This window comes from Lissotriton vulgaris, unplaced genomic scaffold (assembly GCF_964263255.1).
Source record: "Lissotriton vulgaris unplaced genomic scaffold, aLisVul1.2 SCAFFOLD_663, whole genome shotgun sequence".
NCBI lineage: Eukaryota > Metazoa > Chordata > Amphibia > Caudata > Salamandridae > Lissotriton > Lissotriton vulgaris.
This window is the reverse complement of record NW_028255020.1, coordinates 446,348-464,512: the sequence shown is the minus strand read 5'-3', so window position 1 is coordinate 464,512 and position 18,165 is coordinate 446,348. Positions and strand designations below refer to the sequence as shown.

Here is an 18,165-nt window from a genome sequence, read left to right as displayed (position 1 = left end):
GGGTGTGTCTTTACGCATTAATGCCAGCAAGGGCTTGGCCAACAGTGAGAAATTCGGTATCCATTGTCCACAGTATGATGTAATGCCCAAGAAGGCACACACTTCTCTTTGTGTCCTTGGGATACTCAATTCTGCAATTGCCTGTATTCTTTCTGGGGTCAGTCTCCTTCCCTCCTTCGATAAGATGTGACCTAAGTAGGTTACTTCTTGTCGGCAAAATTGTAATTTGGAAAGCGAGACCTTGTGCTTCATGTCACATAAATGACGCAACAAGGACAACGTGGCTTGCTTGCAAATCTCTTCAGTATCTGCAGCGATCAGTAAATCGTCTACATACTGAATCAGAGTCGCACCACCAGGTAGAACAATCGTATCAAGTTGCATTTTCAGAGCTTGACTGAATATTGATGGACTTTCGCAGTAGCCCTGGGGAGCGCGTCTGAAGCGGAAACTTCGACCTCCTAAATTGAAGCCGAAGATGTCTCTGCTCTCTTCGGCGATCGGGATGCTGAAGAAGGCATTCTTCAAGTCGATCACTGAAAACCAATTGGCTGAGGCTGGAACCATTGTCAATAAGGCAGTAATGTCGGGGACGACTGGAAACTGCGGTACAACGATCTTATTCACTTCCCTGAGATCAATCACAAATCGGTACACAGGGGGCTGTGAAGGATCGGTACGCTTTAAGACAGGCAAAACAGGACTGTTACAAATGTTGCCTGTGGTTTCTTCAATGACATCTTTCGCAATCAGATTGTGGACTATTTCTAGCAAAGCCTTTTCACATTCTTTTGACATTCTATATTGGGGAATACGTGGCAACCTGACATTAGTTTTCAATGTTATGACATGCGGTGCTATCTCCAAACGACCTACATCATTTGAACCATTCGCCCAAAGTACATCTGGAAGAGATGACAACTCAGTCGGAATGCTCTCCTTTGCCAAATACATCGGGGAAATCACTTTCTTACCAAGGGTTAGTTGTACTCCCGAAGGAGAACAGTATAAAGTCGCATACAATCTCTTCAGCAAATCCAAACCTAACAAATTTTCGCCACAACCTGTTGTAAGAATGAGGGGTGCTTCTAATTCGCATGGGCCAACAGAAAGGGGCATGGGATTGGAGATCGGGTTTCTAACAGGGGCGCCAGAAAAACCTACTGAAACATTCATTTCGCCGGACAAAGGTGCGCCAGGAAGTTTTGAGTGCATAATCGAACTTTTTGTAGCACCAGTATCCAGCAGAAATGGCTCCGACACTCCGGATGTAATCACCTCGACATAAGGTCCATTCTGATCTACTGGAACTGAAACAACTCCCTCTCTTTGTCCATGGCTGTCCTAGCAACTATTACCCTGATTCTCGTTTTCTGCGTAATAGTCATCTGCATAGTACTGAGCTGACCTGGAGGACGCATTATTCTGTTGGTCAAAGCTATTCATAGAATTCTGAGGCGGGAAGGAATTGGTGTTCTGGGGGAAGTTTCCACGGCCCCTACCTCTAGGAGCCTGTTGAACACCTCTACCTCTTGCGCCGGAGGCACCGTTTAAACGTCGTGCGAGAGCTTGGCAATTACTTTTGAAATGACCCTCTTCTTTGCAATATGCACATTGATTCGGGCCATATGGAGAACGCTGGTGGGAAAACTCGTTCCCTTGCGCGTTTCTCGAATACTGCTGCGGTTGCTGATAATTGGGCTGACTAGGAGTGCGAGGCGGATACGCTTGCTGGAGAAGAACTTTAGTCTTTAGTTCTTTAGTCTTTCTCTCGGACTTATCTAGCTCGTCTTTGCGTCTATTTTCATAGTACTGGGCTGTGGCTAAAATCTGTGCTGACGTGGAGACAGCCCAAGCACTCTCTGAATCTTTCAATTTATTGCATAGTTCAGGAAGCAAATTATGTACAAATTTGTCTACGAACAATCTTTGGCCACCCTCGGTAGCCATGTCCTGACCAATGTGATCGGTGAAAGTCTCCTCAAACCTCGTGAAAAAGTCAGACACATTCTCATCTTTCTTTTGCTTGCACGCAGATAGCTTGTCCCAATTTACGCGTAATTCAGGCATCAACGTTTTCATGTATGCAATAATCCTACCGGGAAGATCTGCTATTAAAGGCTCAGGTTTAGAACCACCAACTTGTCTGGCATCAGTAGCAGTAATATTAGCCCATGAGTCACCTAGTTCTTGATCATGATCTGCATGACGAATTTTACTCCATAAAGGATGCGGAACAACATTCCCAAACAACATGTCTATATCTGCTAAATTCATTATACATGAGCTGGCAGTCTGTGATAATTCCTTGTAATATCCTGCTGGGTTTTTACGGGGATCGGGCAGTGTCTGTTTGAGTGCTAAAACTTCGGATCTTTTCCAGGGGACATGTACCCATACACGCTGGAAATGCGGTGGAACAGGCGGTTGCGCGTTCGCATCGCCTTCCCTCCATACCGGGGGAACCTCTCTCATGGGGTACTGTCGTGCCCTTTTCCTACCAGACACATCGTCCTCATCAAACGATCTAGAGCGGTTTCCTGTGCTCCTATAAGATAACAACAGATCCATTGCTTTCTCAACATCTGCGCCTATAATCATGCCTTCATAGAATTTGAATCGCATGCGGGCTAGTTCCTGCATTCTGCGTTTTGGGTCATTGTCTCATACATCTTCCCAGAGGTATACACACATTTCCTCAAATACGTATCTTTGAGTGGCTGGATCCCACTGACGGAAAACTTCCATAACAGACTGAAGATCATACCTTACAGTATCAGTAACTCATTTGCGTGCTAACTCATTCAGTACTTCTCTTTCCTCGTAGTCGGGTAGTTGACTACGCAACTGTCTACGTTCTGGTTTAGGGGTCGTTTTAGGCGACTCAAAGAAGGGCGAGAACAGACCAGTGACAGTACTTGTCACTCTCTGTCTGACAGAAGGAGAAGCTTGCGGCGAAGCAGATGCACCAGAAAAGACAGGCTGATGTAAAGAGGAAGTCGAGGCGACAGCAGAGGAAGTTGAGGCAGTAGCAGACGTAGTATCGTAGTGAATAGTTGGAGCAGTAGGCAAAGTTGTAGAAGTAGGAGTATGTAGCAAAGGCGGCGGCCCCTGAGAAGGCTGCGCCGGAGAAGTAGGAACCAGCGGAAGAGGAGCTGGTGCTTGTGCAAGAGCTGCTTTTTGTGCGCTAGGGCGCGGTATAACAATACGTCTCGGGGGTCCAACAACACTTGATGTATATGGGGGTGGTGAGTTCAATAAATGGGACATTAATGGATCTTTCTCAGGTGTTCCCTTTGAGTCTTGTCCCCCATGTGGTAACATCGGGTAGCATTTATCTATTGCTAGTTTCTTGCTTCTGAGCATTTGTTTGCTTTCCTGCTCTTCCTCATTATCCCTGTATGCGATGGCAGCTTGTACCATCGACATACCTCTTTCGTTTTTCTTTGCTGATTTCATTTCTTTCTGTTTGGCTTCTTTGCGCCATAAGCGAAAAGAGTCAAACATCGCCGGCCGGGCTTTCTTCTTGAACAATTTGACCTCGAGGTTGTCTAATATTTCTGAGTCAAAACTACCACGTTGGGGCCATTTTAAAACACCATCCTTGCGGGTGTATTTCATCCATACCTCTTATACGTGATAGGACCTACTCCATGCTTTATATATAACTCATATGTTGGAGTCCCAATCGGAGGAACCGGACACGAATCCTCTAATCGGGAGTCCTTACTACAACCAAGACAAAACAAGTTTCCAAGTCTGCTGAGACCAGGCATCTTCGCTCACTAGTCTAGCTTCAAACTTCAAGGGATTATTTAATTACGATATTGTCGTGAATACACGAACCCCTCGGTTTTGGTGCTTGCAAGTACCAATACAAACCGTATCTCTGGGATACCAAACCAAGAACCAATACAAATCGTATCTCTAGGATACCAAAGCTAAGAACCAAACTAAGGACTAAGCTAAGAACTGGGAGATGCTCCACTTATACTTAACTGAATATTGAAGATCGGTGACGTCACTAGAAGACTCGTCTATCGTTTCGCTCTACCAATGATCACTGGGTCCAAAACAGGGCGATAGTCAGGGCAGCAGTCCTTCGTAGCCGTCGGGACGCGGGGAACCTCGCAGCAAAGACCTTTGGAACCACGTCGACATGCAGGGGTCGCTGAAGTGGCTGGCCGTCCTCCGGAATTTTCACACGAAGCTCCTCACGAACATCTGGCTTGGACCGTCACCGCTTGATATCACCTCGAGTTGGGCGCCAACTGAAGTGCCGGGTTTTTAGAGACCCGGTGGTGCCAGGGGATCACACCCGAAGACCTCTGAGTTCTCCCTGTTCTGGACTTACAGAAACACAGAGTCTTCTAGGTGAAGTCAATGATCGAGTTTTATTGGCTGCAACCAAGTAACATGCGTCCTAGAAGTACGACAACACGGGCCGTAAGTTCTCAGGAGACTGTTCGTTTTTACAGAACCAGCCTTCTCCATATATACATAAATAATAGCTGTAGGCAATTCTTGAGTTTATGATATGGCTATACAAATATTTCTACAATAATACAAAGAGCGAAGTCATGCTGGTCAGCACATATTTTAGATGTCCAGTTGGTGATGGATTATCCCGCCAGATCCAGAACTCCCATCAGATATCGATGAAATGCCAATAAGGTCGAGCACCCTCCCATCATAAAACGGGTCATAAACAAGAATCATGGTCAGGTGTGTGTGTATGGGAAACAGGGTCTGTATGTAGTGGATGGTTTATGACATGTTGTGTTTTGATGATATCTTGCTCGGCCACTGGGCGAGGAGCTGCCCGAACCGGCTTGGCTGGAGGCAGTGGAGGCAGCTTCGGCCAGGTCATGGGGAAGTCAGCTACAGAGGACGTGTCCTTTAGATCAAGCTCGGCTTTAATCAATTGACTTACATGAGGGCAAGTCCTAAGATGGATGCCGTTTACAAAATGGAGTCCGAGGGTTCGGGACGGAAACTACGATTTGGGGGTGTTAGCATCACTCAATCGTGATGCAAATACATAGGGATAATGTCCTGATCATTACCGGTTCGTAGATACCAAATTCGGCATGGTACGACGATATTTTATGACACGAGTGTTGGACCTCGATATCTGTAAAACAGCGGGGTCCAAATTTGCAGTACCACAGCACCTTCAGGCCCACTCCCAATGGTCCAGGATTGGGGTGGCCCCACTTTGCTATCTGAGTCCTACCCTGCTGAGACCATGTGCAGGGTTCAAAGTTATTGCAGCCTTCTGTCCCGAGGCTCTAGTCAAGCCAATTAGCCCTTGGAGTCGCTTTGGAGTCCTTGGTTCAACTGATGCAGGCCCAGTTGTTCTCACCCAAGAAATAGGTCAGGGCAGCAGTCCTCCAGAGCAGCAGTCCAGAAGAGAGCCTATCCTTTCAACAGAATAACAGTCCTTCTTTTTGGTAGAGTATCCACAGGTCCGGAAGTGCACTGAAGAGTTGATGTCTGAGGTCCTATATTAACACCTGGGCCTTTCTTTTAAGTGGGAGAAGCTTCTAGAGGTTTCCATTTGATGTCCTCAGGCATCCTGCCTTCTCTGTCCTGGCTTCAGACTAATTACAGGGGGTATGCAGCCCTTTGTGTGGAGACAGAACACAGCCTATTAAAGTGTAAGTAGAGTTTTACCCAGGTCTGCCTACTCATCCTGCCAGTAATGGCCCATCCAGGAGCACCTATCGTCTCTATAGTGTCTCTTTCTAGGTGGAATACACAAAGCTTAACTATCAGCTACATCCAGTCGATTGATCTAGCGGCAGGATTAAGGCACTAAACGGCTGAGGCAGGAAAATCGCAACTTCCTAAAAGTGGCCTTTTCAAAATTGTAATTTTTAATCAGATTTCACCATGACAAAGGATTTTTCTTTACAATTCCAAAGACACCAAACATGAACTGGGTACCTGCTCCCATTTGGAAATTATTGCTTATTTGATGGAATAAGGTAGCTCCAATGTTCCTAAACTAACTTCAGAGTTTTTCTCTACCAGGACATGTAAAACTAAAAAGTACATGTCCAACTTTTAAATTACACTGCCCCCTGGGCTGTCCAGTGCCTACCCAAGAGGTGAAATATGTACTAAAAAGGAAGGTTTAGGCCTGGCAAAAGGTTTGTTTTGCCAGGTCGACTGGCAGCTTAAAACTGCACACACAGGTTGCAATGGCAGACCTAAAACATGTTTAAAGTGCTACTTAACTGGGTGGCACAAGCAGTGCTGCAGGTCCACTGGTAGCTTTTTACAGACCCTGGATACATTTAGTAACCCTTTACTAGGGAATTACAAGTAAATCAAAAATGCCAATTGGGTACAACCAATTCTACCATGTTTTAAAGAAAGAGCACAAGCATTTTAGCACTGGTTAGCAGTGGTTAAGTGTGCGGAGTCTAAAGCCAGTAAAAACAAAACAGAAGGGTTGAAGGCAAAACGTTAGGGGGAAATTCACGTCAAGGATGCGTAGTCTAACAATACCCTTCTGAATTAGTTTTGACAGTGTTGAGTTTGAAAATTCTATCTTTCAGCCACCAGCTATGACCAGTGAGGTTGGATGCTGCGTTTTGAAGGTAATAAGGACTGGAAAGTGGTCTGATAGAGTTATGACCCCAATATCAGCCATGTGGTAGTAGCCTGCATACGGGGAGAGCCTAGAAAGTAGTCTAATCTTGCACACATCTGTCAGGAAGCACAGCAATAGTAGTCGTTTCTGGCAGTGGGAAGAAGGGAGTGCCAAATGTCAAGTAGGCCCATATCTACCACCTCCTATCTGAATCTCTCTGTCTGGTGAGGTAAGTACTAGAGGAATGGGGGGGGCTACGCTAGCATTGCACAAGATGGCCACTTCCTGGTGAGCTCACAAGCGGCCACCTGGAATCCCTCACCACTCTGATGCACTGACCTATGATGTGGCTGGGGTGCCCTCACCGAACTCACTACCATCAGGATCATCTGCAGAGCTGTCTGCAGCTGCCCGCTGCCTAAGTAACATGCCTATTGCTGACGGCAGGCTTAACCTCCTCCGGCCCAAGATGGTGGGCATGACTGTGCACAGGCCTGGAGAGTGGCTGGACACACAGAACGAGGGAGCCTGGGAACTGTGGCAGCACCCCAGCAGAAATGGCCAGCGAAGTGTAGAGAAAAGGCAGAGTGCGACCTGCCCTGCTGTAGAGGAGCCTGGCTTATGACACAATTGTGGGGCTCATTGGAATTCTCAGGCTGAGTAGATGGCCTGGAGTTGAGCAGTCTGACTGAAGGAAGGCTGTGGCCTAACTAAAGATCACGGCAGGAGAGGTGTGCAGCTGTGCTGGAGGTTTGCTGTTGGGAATGGGTCAGGTCCAGATGAGAGCTGCAGGCAAGCTAGTCGCGGCTGATTGAGCTCCCTGTGTGAGGTGCTGAGAAAGAAGAAGCTCTGGAGTTGTTGCTGCTACAAGACTGCCGGACTGATTGGCAATAGAAACATTACAGGAGGTGTGGATGCACTTGATAAATTTTCCCCGCGGGGGCTTAAGACGAGGCACAACTAATTGAGAACAGAGACTGGAGACCTCCAAGTTCCCACACTTGACAGATAAGCCGAAGAGTGTGGATTGAGAAGAGCAATAAGAATTGGCAGGTAGTGGGGCACCGCTAGGGGCAAGGCGCACTGTAGTAGCCTCAGCGTTGAGGAACCCTGGTCACCCTTACCAGGAAGACCAGGATGAAGACCACTGGAGAAACAGAGGGGGTTGCAACAATGGGCCACAGCAGGAGCCTCAGGGTTGTGTTTGGTGCCCAAAAGGGGAGGACTGAGCACTGCCTCTCTCTGTAACGCAGATCAGCTGTTCCTGGAGGACACCACAGTAAGCGCGGTGCGGAGGTCACCCAAAACGAGATATTGAGTGCTATCAACTTCTCCAGGGAGTTGCTGCAGACCATAATTGACAATGCCTCGCTGGACATAGGTATCCTGTGAGAAGATTACAAGCACCTGTCCGGCAAGGCCAAGTCATCGGGAGACACTTCGAGTGAAACACTCCCTAGTGCATGGCCTCTGGACTCAGATGATGACCCTCCTGGAAAGAGCTTAGATCTTGGATCATAGGGCGGAGGATTCCAAGGGTTGCAGCCAGAGAAACAACATCCAAGTGGGTGGGCTGCCAAAAGAACTGGAGGGATCCAACAGGGTTGGCTATCTGGAAAAATGGATGGCAGCAGAAGTGGCACTGCAGGGCGTCTGCCTTCTTTGACCTGGAGCGAGCACACAGGGTGCCTGCTAGGAGCCCACCAATGGGAGTACTGTCCCGACTGGTGGCATGCGTCCTACACTACAGAGATAGAGATGCGATATTGCAAAAGGCGTGTGCCCATAGGATCCTCCAGGTGGAGAATAGCAGAGTAGTGATCTTTCCTGATTACACTCTTGCAGGCCATCCTTCTTGGTGGTGAAAAAGGAATTACGAGACGCCAGCCTTGAATTCATGCTTATGTCCTAGCGTGACAAAGTCATAGTTAATGATCACACCCTGTTTTTTCATGACCCACCTGAGAATGTCTGGAATAGTATACAGCGGGCACAGATGAAGGTGCAAGACATGCAAAAGACCAGGGACGGGGAGGCTATTCCAACAACAAGTTGCACAGGACGAATGTAGGCCGCAGAAATGGCTAACACGTTCAGTTGGCTGACTCAGATGAACCAGTGTGGGGGATGTCTGAGATGTCTCAGGATGGCACAGATTCGGACACGCACCTAGAAGGTACGTGGAGGCCACGACTGACAGCCAAGGTTCAGATGACCTCTGGGGATGAATTCTGTCTTAGGCTGAAAGGTGAACTGCACTGCACAATAGAATCCTGTTTAGGTAAGGGTAGGGGGTTGGGAGGAGACAGCTAGGCGCAATAATGCTTCCGGACCCACTTTGTGGGATGGGGGCTATGCCAGATTCTACATGAGAAAGCCCAGTGTGACTGGTGGGAGGGGCAGCGAGTGCACCCAAGACACACACTCCAATGATTTCTCCATACTCCTAGTGAACTTATAACTTGCCCATCTGCAAGAGATTTTCCCTCATGCTAACATGTACACACTTTAAAACAACGCATTAACTACTCGTTCATAACCTAGTACATGAGAGTGATCAAGATAGTGATGAAAAGACACAGAGTACAGGCTTTCCTTAAGCATAGATGTATAGACCTAGCCGAAATCCAAGATACACACCTAGCTGCCCAAAAGGTACACAGGTTGCTAAGGTGAAGGTGGCCAGCTCTACTCCCAATTTTGCTAGGTGCTCCTTCATATGGATTCACCCCGGGGATCCCATTAGAAAAGGATCCTCTACACATAGGTACGTGATAACCAAGTGGACACTAGATGAGACTGATATTACTGGGCAGCATATATGCCTCAAATATGGGGCAAACTACTTACTGGAACCAAAATGATCAGGGGAATAGGCAGGTGCTATGGATAATGGGCGGAGAATTTAACTGTGTGGCAGAGGTGAACTTAGACTGTTCAACAGAAAAACTGTCTACAACCTGTGCCTTCACCATCTCTACAGCTCTGCAGTATCACAGCTGGGCATCTAATCTGAACCTCAAACTTTTCAATGCTTTTGGATGAAAGTGTACTATAGCAATACTAAATTTTGGGAGAGAAACCTTGGGGGAACTCTACAAGCTCTGAAAGGTAATGTTATTTTCTGACACTCCCTCAAGTTGCCCATAATGGCATGAACAGCATTGTCGTAAAACGGCAATTCTCCAAAAACAATATACTACTTTGAGAACCATATGGTCTAGATACCTCAACCTTGGTTTAAGGCAATAGACACACTGCTAAGGGAGTGGATATGGCCAGTGGGCGGCATAAGGTATCGCTAGGTGTACTGAGGCACCCTTCCCTAAAACAAGAACTTGGTGCTCCTGATTATGAAGTATACTACCTGGCGGTGCAGCTTTAGTAGGTGGCCAAATGGCTGGGGGCTGGCAGAGCGGGTGAGAGGGCCCTGGAGGGAACCATGGTGGCACTACTATTGTGAGTCGAATTTCGGAGAGATGAACAACCAAAATCACCCTATGCTGCTGAAGAAAAGTCCTCCTCAAGACTGACAACTATATCCTGCCTTTACAGTTCCTTGTTGTCTTTGGACAAACCGGCCATGACAATGCTGAAAACCTACTGGGAGGGACAATGGGGAGAGAATTCAGAGATAAGTGAGCCACTGTACTGGAGCACTCCTGCCAAGTGCCTAGAAATACTAGGTTTAAATACACACAAATAAACTATCTGCATACCACATACCTCACATGCCACATAACTGAAACATTGTAGCTGGCATGGATGACAAAAGATGCCCCAGGTGTGTATTGAGGGAAGCAGACTTTCTGCACATAAAGTGGACTTGCCCAGTGATCACGACCTTCAGGCAGGAGGCCACTTAGAGACAGGAAAGGATGTTGGACAGGAAGGGCCTCCACATACTAAAGACATGCCTCTTAGGCTTGTATGCACAACCAAATCCTATGAGAGTGTGCTCAAAGGTTCTTGCTCTAGCTTTAGTGCTCGCTTAACGAATTATAGCGATGCACTGGGGATCTGCCCTGGTGCAGATGGAAGGAAGAAGTTAAGTGGTGGGCTGCAGCAGAGTGTGCTGCCCTGCACATTGGGGAACAATTAGGGCTGTGCAAATACCTTCTTGCATCCTTATGGGACGACCTGGCAACCCTGCTTACTGAAACCCCAGACTTAGTACGTCTACTGTGAGGGCTTGTTGCACTTCAGAGGGGCCACTGACAGAGGGGCCGTGCATTGATATCACTGTTCCCTGAGAACACGTGTGACATGAACAATTGAAAGGTAGTGGAGGAGGTGGTCAACATCCACCTGCTACAGAACATGGGTAAATACATTACACAGCGGGAGACGGGCCAGGTGAGAGTTCTACTTTGTTTTTATTTGTTATAAATTTGCATGAGGTATACTTCCTGTGAAGCCTTGTATACATACAATGTACGTATAACCAGTTCTCTTCACCCATTGATCGACCGGCACTATGCTGCCTAGGTACAAAACTGTTGGAAAGACTGACCTGTGGCCTGGAATAAAACAAGCTTTAAGGGGTGCATGGTTGAGCATAAACCAATTATGAAACTGTACATTGATCGAAGGACTAAACTATTTATAAAATCAATACCAATTGAAACAAAATTACTCAAGGAATAACTTTTTATAAGAATGTTTCCTGGGAGTTCATAGGAGCGTTTAGTGTCGCTATAGCCTGGTGAGGGATCTATGATGTTACAACGCGTTATTTTACAACGCATGCTGTAACATCGCAACTTTTACAACGCAGGTTCCATTACAACGGATGTCATTACAACGCAGGATATTACATAGCAGATGGTATTACAACGCATACCATTACATCGTAAGTATAGGTAAGTATAATTTATTTTAAAAAATGAAATTAAGTTAATTTTATTCATTTTATTTTACTAATATAATTAAAATAATTTAAAAAATTTAATTAATATAATTTTTTTAAATAAGGTTAATTTAATTTTAAATAGGAATTAATGTAATTTAATTAAATTAATATAATTTTATTAATTTAATTTAATAAATATAATTTAATTAATTAATTAAATATAATTAATTTAATTAAATTAATATAATTGTATTAATCTTATCTTTATTTAAATAAGTTTAATTTAATTTTAAATAGGAATTAATGTAATTTAATTAAATTAATATAATTTTATTAATTTAATTTAATAAATATAATAAAATTAATTAATTAAATATAATTAATTTAATTTAATAAATATAATTGTATTAATCTTAAAATTGTAATTAATTTCATTTAATAAATTTAATTAATTTTAATTTAATTAATTATTTTAATTTAATTAAAGTCGTACTTTAAAAAAAATAAACCCAAAAAATACCCCTGAACCCCAAAACCCAAACCCAGCCCTAAAACCTAAAAACACCCCTGTACCCCAAAACCCAAACCCTGCCCTAAAACCTAAAAACACCCCTGTACCCCAAAACCCAAACCCTGCCCTGAAACCTAAAAACACCCCTGTACCCCAAAACCCAAACCCTGCCCTAAAACCTAAAAACACCCCTGTACCCCAAAACCCAAACCCTGCCCTGAAACCTAAAAACACCCCTGTACCCCAAAACCCAAACCCTGCCCTAAAACCTAAAAACACCCCTGTACCCCAAAACCCAAACCCTGCCCTAAAACCTAAAAACACCCCTGTAACCCAAACCCTGCCCTAAAACCTAAAAACACCCCTGTACCCCAAAACCCAAACCCTGCCCTGAAACCTAAAAACACCCCTGTACCCCAAAACCCAAACCCTGCCCTGAAACCTAAAAATACCCCTGTACCCCAAAACCCAAACCCTGCCCTGAAACCTAAAAATACCCCTGTACCCCAAAACCCAAACCCTGCCCTGAAACCTAAAAATACCCCTGTACCCCAAAACCCAAACCCTGCCCTGAAACCTAAAAATACCCCTGTACCCCAAAACCCAACCCCTGCCCTGAAACCTAAAAACACTCCTGTACCCCAAAACCCAAACCCTGCCCTAAAACCTAAAAATACCCAAACACCCCAAAACATATACCTCAGTACCCCAAAACATATACTCCTATACTCATACTTATTTTAAAAATTACTTAAATATATTTAATTTATAATATTAAAAAACATAAATAAATATATTTGATAATTAATATTAATTAAATTAATTAAATAAAATTAAATAAAATTAAAAAAAAATTAAATACTTACCAATACTTACGATGTAATGGTATGCGTTGTAATACCATCTGCTATGTAATATCCTGCGTTGTAATGACATCCGTTGTAATGGAACCTGCGTTGTAAAAGCTGCGTTGTAACAGCATTACGACGTAAAAGTTGCGTTGTAACAGTAACGCACCCCTGGTGAGCCGTAGCGGTTTATAGAGATCTGTAGAAATAATAGACTCCTCTGTATTTCAGACTTTTTGTCTACTACAAGTCCTTGAATTTGTTGGCAAGCAGTGTTGCACCTCATAGTTTTCTTGTTGGGGCCAGAGAATAATTGCCCAGAAAACCTCTCTGACTTTAAAGATCCTCAATCCATTTTAATGATATGGATCTCATGAAGGAGGCTGATCGCTGTTAGTCTCCAAACATCGCTAATACTGCCAGGAGCTTGGCAGGAGCATTAAGGCCCCATAAATTTAAACTAACTGTAGAGAAGTGTTCATGCTGCGCCTCTGCTGTGGGTTCAGGCCCTTCTGTGACTGGTGGGGTTTCTCATGGTATCGGGACTGTGCGGAACACACAATAGGGATGCATTACCGTGAGTAGCCCTTAGGGTGGGAAGGTGGCAGAAGTTAGGAGGGTACTGAACAGATCATAATATGAGGAACATAAGTCCCTAGATGGGAATGAAAGTATTCAGTTGGAGGAGCCATCAGAGCCAAAGCTGGCACCTTGTCTGTCATCAGAGATCCTCGGCTCTGTTACAACTCAAGTTTAGGAAAAAGTAACTGTGGCCAAATCTAGGTCTGTACTTAAGGCTGTACACTGTGAGGACTAGGGGAATTACCTCATTATCTTGTTACGTCATGGTACGCAGATACAGAGTGACCTGTCACTCGAAGTGGTGGATGATTATTTAAGTGCCATTTCTTGCTTAATTTCCCTGGAATTAGTTGAACACAGCCAGTTCTGTGTGTTCTGGGTTGTCGATATCAGGGTCTGTCAGCCCTGGAACAAAGTGTGGGAAGAGCCTGGTCATATACCCTTTGATGTTGACTTTCTGTAAGTCATACGAGGCTCCCGCATTCTAACGTTGGATTGTTGCGACCGGTTTTCAAGATCGTACAGATGAGTCTGGAGATCAATATTTTGTTCTTTTAGGTTATCAGTTCTCTGTGAAAGTTGCCAAGCTCTTCTTCTCTGGCATCTCCATTGTCGTCCAGAATCGAGACTCTCTGGCTCAGGTTTGTTTCCTCTTTCTTGATTTCCTTTAAATCATTTGCCACCTCATCCCTCAGAGCCACAGAGTTGTGTTTTAGCTTGTTAAAGATCCTCCATGAAGGAGGGGTAATGGAAGTTCCACTGGCCCATGCCCTGGGGTCGACGGGGAGGGTTCACTTGCCTATGACTCCTCTGCATCTGGCTCCGTGGGTGGCTAATTTTTCTTGTAAGAGGTTTTGGTAAACATCTCTTTGAGCGTAGTGACCCTTTTGCTCTTGTGTGACGTATAGTATGAATGTCTATATATACATATACATATATATACTTCATTACATTTTCATACAGATTGGATGTTACAGCACAAAAACCTACGTAAGGATGAATAATCAGAAGTTACCCATTTCCAGACAGTATGATGAAAGACTGTTTAACATTAATCTAATGAAGTCTCGGACTATGAATTAGTAACAGAGCCTTCGAGGAGGAAATAGAGAGCAATTGCTTTTATAACATGAAATGTGGGATACAGAAAAATCCTGTTCAACTTAAACAACTGACCAAAAGTGACATTGTTTTCTACAAAGACATAAATGCAGATTTAACATTCTGCATAATTAAAAAACTATGGAATAATGATAAACTATAATGGGAACAGAAAAATCTGTTAAATAAGTTTTGACAGAAAATACAGAGTCAGATTACACATAGCCCGCAATTCCCAGTTCAGCTCATAAAGGGAGTAAATGCCAAATTACGAATTACAAGATCTTCTGGAAAACCACAGTTTGCAATTTGCATTCATCTGCAAGTTTCACCTGCTAACACATAAAATATGAAGATGAAAACATCCTAGAGAACCACAACCCTAAATTGGTGCAGAAATGCCACTTTGCATATTTTTGTGTATTGTGTATAGATATGTAGATGGAAATAAAATGATATGAAGTTAATGGAATGAAATTATAGATGCATAAGAGTCATCCTCAGTCAGCGCACTACACAGAATCCTTACAACGCCATGCACACAACACAGGCCATGGTGAAGTGTGGCCAAATAGCACTGCCAAGAACTCGCAGCATACAGAATATACCACACATGTAATATTGTATCATGATTTTATACCAATTTTGTGGTACAAGTGACCTCCTCCGGCTCCCCCATATAAAGAAAAAACAAAAAAAGGCCAATAGCAAACCTATGGAAATACTACAAAGGTCTTCTAACGGAACTGGTTTTATTTTTGCACTAACATACATAAACTGCTTCTAAACTATATACTGAAAAACTCCCTACTAGCCTCTCACAATCAAACACCAGTGAACAGATGCAATCAACCAATGGCAATCCCTATTCTGTATAAAGGATAAACAGGTTGTAAAAGAGCTACCATGCTACAATGATGGCTGTAAGCGGTATCCAAACAGCAATAATATAAACAATATAACTTATCAAACTATCTGCTCAATGTATAGCCTTGCTGAGTTGGCTTACAATGCCCAGAATAACTTTGGTCAAGATGATATGGAGCATTATTCTTTATTACAATGTTGAAATATAAATACATTATACAACATAATCACTGTTTTTATGGTGTCATCTATTTAGACCTTAAAATAATATTGTATTGACATTTTTCTCAAAAATTTAAATTTAAAAACAACTACTGTCACAGTCCACTCTAGGTTAAGAGTTGCCAATTAATGTATTTTACTATACATATGAACAAGACAAACATTATTCACACATAAAAGAACTAGTCAAAAAACAGTTATGTACAATGTAAGCAATAACCACAGTTACAAAATAACATCTGGCCCTTTAAGATTGTCCTTACAATGGCCACTATATTAACCACCAATTTACTTTGCTTGGCACTATTATAAAGTACAGCAGCTAAGCGGGTTTTTAAATCAAAGTGTTATCTGCATTTACTGTCTTGTCATTAAATCAGTTCATGTGCAAACAGCTTCAACTTGTAGAACCAAGTAGATAGCAGCCCAAGTAAGGGTCCAGCCTTTTGTAATACTAATAAAATATGGATAACTGGAGATTTTCGTTTCTTGCCATACTAGATACATGTTGGTCTCACTGACGAAAAACTGCTACATGAATTGGGGATGTCTATGTGATGTTAAGGTGCAGAAATATGAAATCTAATTATATTAAGCTTCCAATTATTGTTTTGTAGGTGTACTATCATAGCAATGAAAGATTTAGAACAATTATTATTCCAATATTTAGATTTATCTTGAACTACTTGGATGTAAACCTCAGGTATGTTGCCAATTGAAAAGCACATACGAGGAACCAAACATTCTTAATACAATATGCAACAAGTGGGTGGCTTTCATCCAGGAAAACAATCCCACAATTATGTATTTTAGAGAAATAATTTTCCTGAATGCAGAATATTTTCAACCGTATTAATTGCTGCGAATTAGACACCAAAGGAGAATCACAAAGGGGTCGGTCAATCTCTGAAATCCTACCTGTAAGGACCTTTGTTTACTTTTTATATAGTGCTCCCTATTTTGATGGCTGATAGCTTATTAATTATAACCAATAATTTTAAAGGAGAGTTCACCCCTGAGTGTGCAAAAAAAAGTGGACAGGTGTTTGTGCAGAATATATAAACTAATAAAATTTAGCCAAGTTTCAAACATTATTAAGCACCTTGCAAAGTCAGTCCAGTGAGTAAAATACAAGCTCAAGTGAGCGGTCTGTCTTCAGATAAAGGACCAGCTTTGAAGACACTTCAGTGAATGAAAATAAGGTGTGCTTTGGGCATCAACAACTTTTGGAATAAAAACATGCTTTTTTAATGTACGCTGAAATGTAGAACAATCAAGCAAAGCTGTCAGAAAAACGCTCATTTGGAGTATGCTTCAAATGTCTACTAGCAGATCATTAATAACCACTGTTAGAAACAAAATTATAGGATATAAAAAACTATAATGCATTATTTAGTATGGAAAGTATCAAGCAGTGTTGTTAGCACGCATTAGATCAAAGAAAGAATTTCTATTAGAGACAAAAGACAACTCAATGAAATCAATAAATAAAAATAAAAATGTACAGTACCATATTGTGAGCTTAACAGCTGCTTCCCTGAGCAATAGACATCAGATAGATGTAACAATACAGAACAATGATTAATTGCACTCTTTTTATTACTTTTTTTTAACTTGTGCTTACTTGGTGCTCTCCGATATAAACTTTGTAAATAAATATTAAACACATAAATGAATACATATGTAGGATTGTCTTGAGATATCACCAACATCCGAGTTCAATAGAGAACATTTTCTTAGTATAAAGAAGAGACACTAACTAGCAGTGGTTCATGAATTCCTGTTGCTAAACTGTAACAAAGACCTTTGTGTCAACAAACCTTGCTGAACCACTCCCATTCTTATCAAGGCCCAATAAGGCAAGGTGCAGAAGTCTCTTCTGTGAGTTCTCCTGTTTCTCCATGTTCAGAAGCCTTGACAAGTGTTATCCAGAGGTACTCCAACTGGAAGGTCATTCACTAGGACACTTGCAGATAAACATCTGGTACTTCAGTTCTTGGAATCAAATGCCAACCACATCACCTATGTTGTTGTCACTTTTTGAAGAATGATGTATTCATCGGGCAGCTTACATTCTCTGTACCACAACTCCCATACGTGGGCTCCTCAGCGAAGGGGGGGGGGGGGGGGAGGGGAGGCATCATAAAATGTTCACTTTCTAGTGAACACAATATTGTTATCACCTGATTGTAAAGCCATATTCTTAGTTACAAATCAAGAAGTTTCAGCTGCTCATATGTTAGAAAAAACTGTAAGAATTGGTTAAGGAAAATTGGTACAAACAATGGCAAGCTTTTTAGAAGACATTTTTCCACTGCCAGGTTACATTTGCAAGTATATTAGTTTGTTTGTTAAAAAAAATCATGCTTGAAACTTAGATGCATTGGTTTCCTAAAAGAAACTAAAAGCTGGAAAACAGAAAATAAGCAAGCAAAACTTTAGTGCCAAATGTAGGAAACAAGGTGCATTAATTAGTACAGGATGCTTACTTGCTACAACCATTGCCTCCATATGAGAGGAGCAGTCTATCAAAGACCTTTACCTATGTTGGTCAAACAGAGGAAAACAGAACATGTGGATT

At 42.8% G+C, this 18,165-nt stretch overlaps 1 protein-coding gene and 1 long non-coding RNA gene across 10 annotated transcripts in view; one reads left to right on the top strand and one right to left on the bottom strand.

Moving 5' to 3' along the window:
• LOC147659348 (uncharacterized) overlaps nt 1-18,165 on the top strand; it is a 138,704-nt gene that overhangs the window by 16,833 nt on the left and 103,706 nt on the right. The window lies entirely within an intron of this gene.
• The window catches only part of LOC147659347 (kidney mitochondrial carrier protein 1), a 267,840-nt gene continuing 262,670 nt past the window's right edge, over nt 12,996-18,165 (bottom strand). For all 5 annotated transcript variants that reach the window (XM_086951827.1, XM_086951826.1, XM_086951825.1 and 2 more), the window contains exon 10: nt 12,996-17,833. In XM_086951827.1, coding sequence (XP_086807953.1) covers nt 17,792-17,833 — 42 coding nt within the window. In that variant the 3' untranslated portion in view covers nt 12,996-17,791. The remainder of the gene's footprint in view (nt 17,834-18,165) is intronic.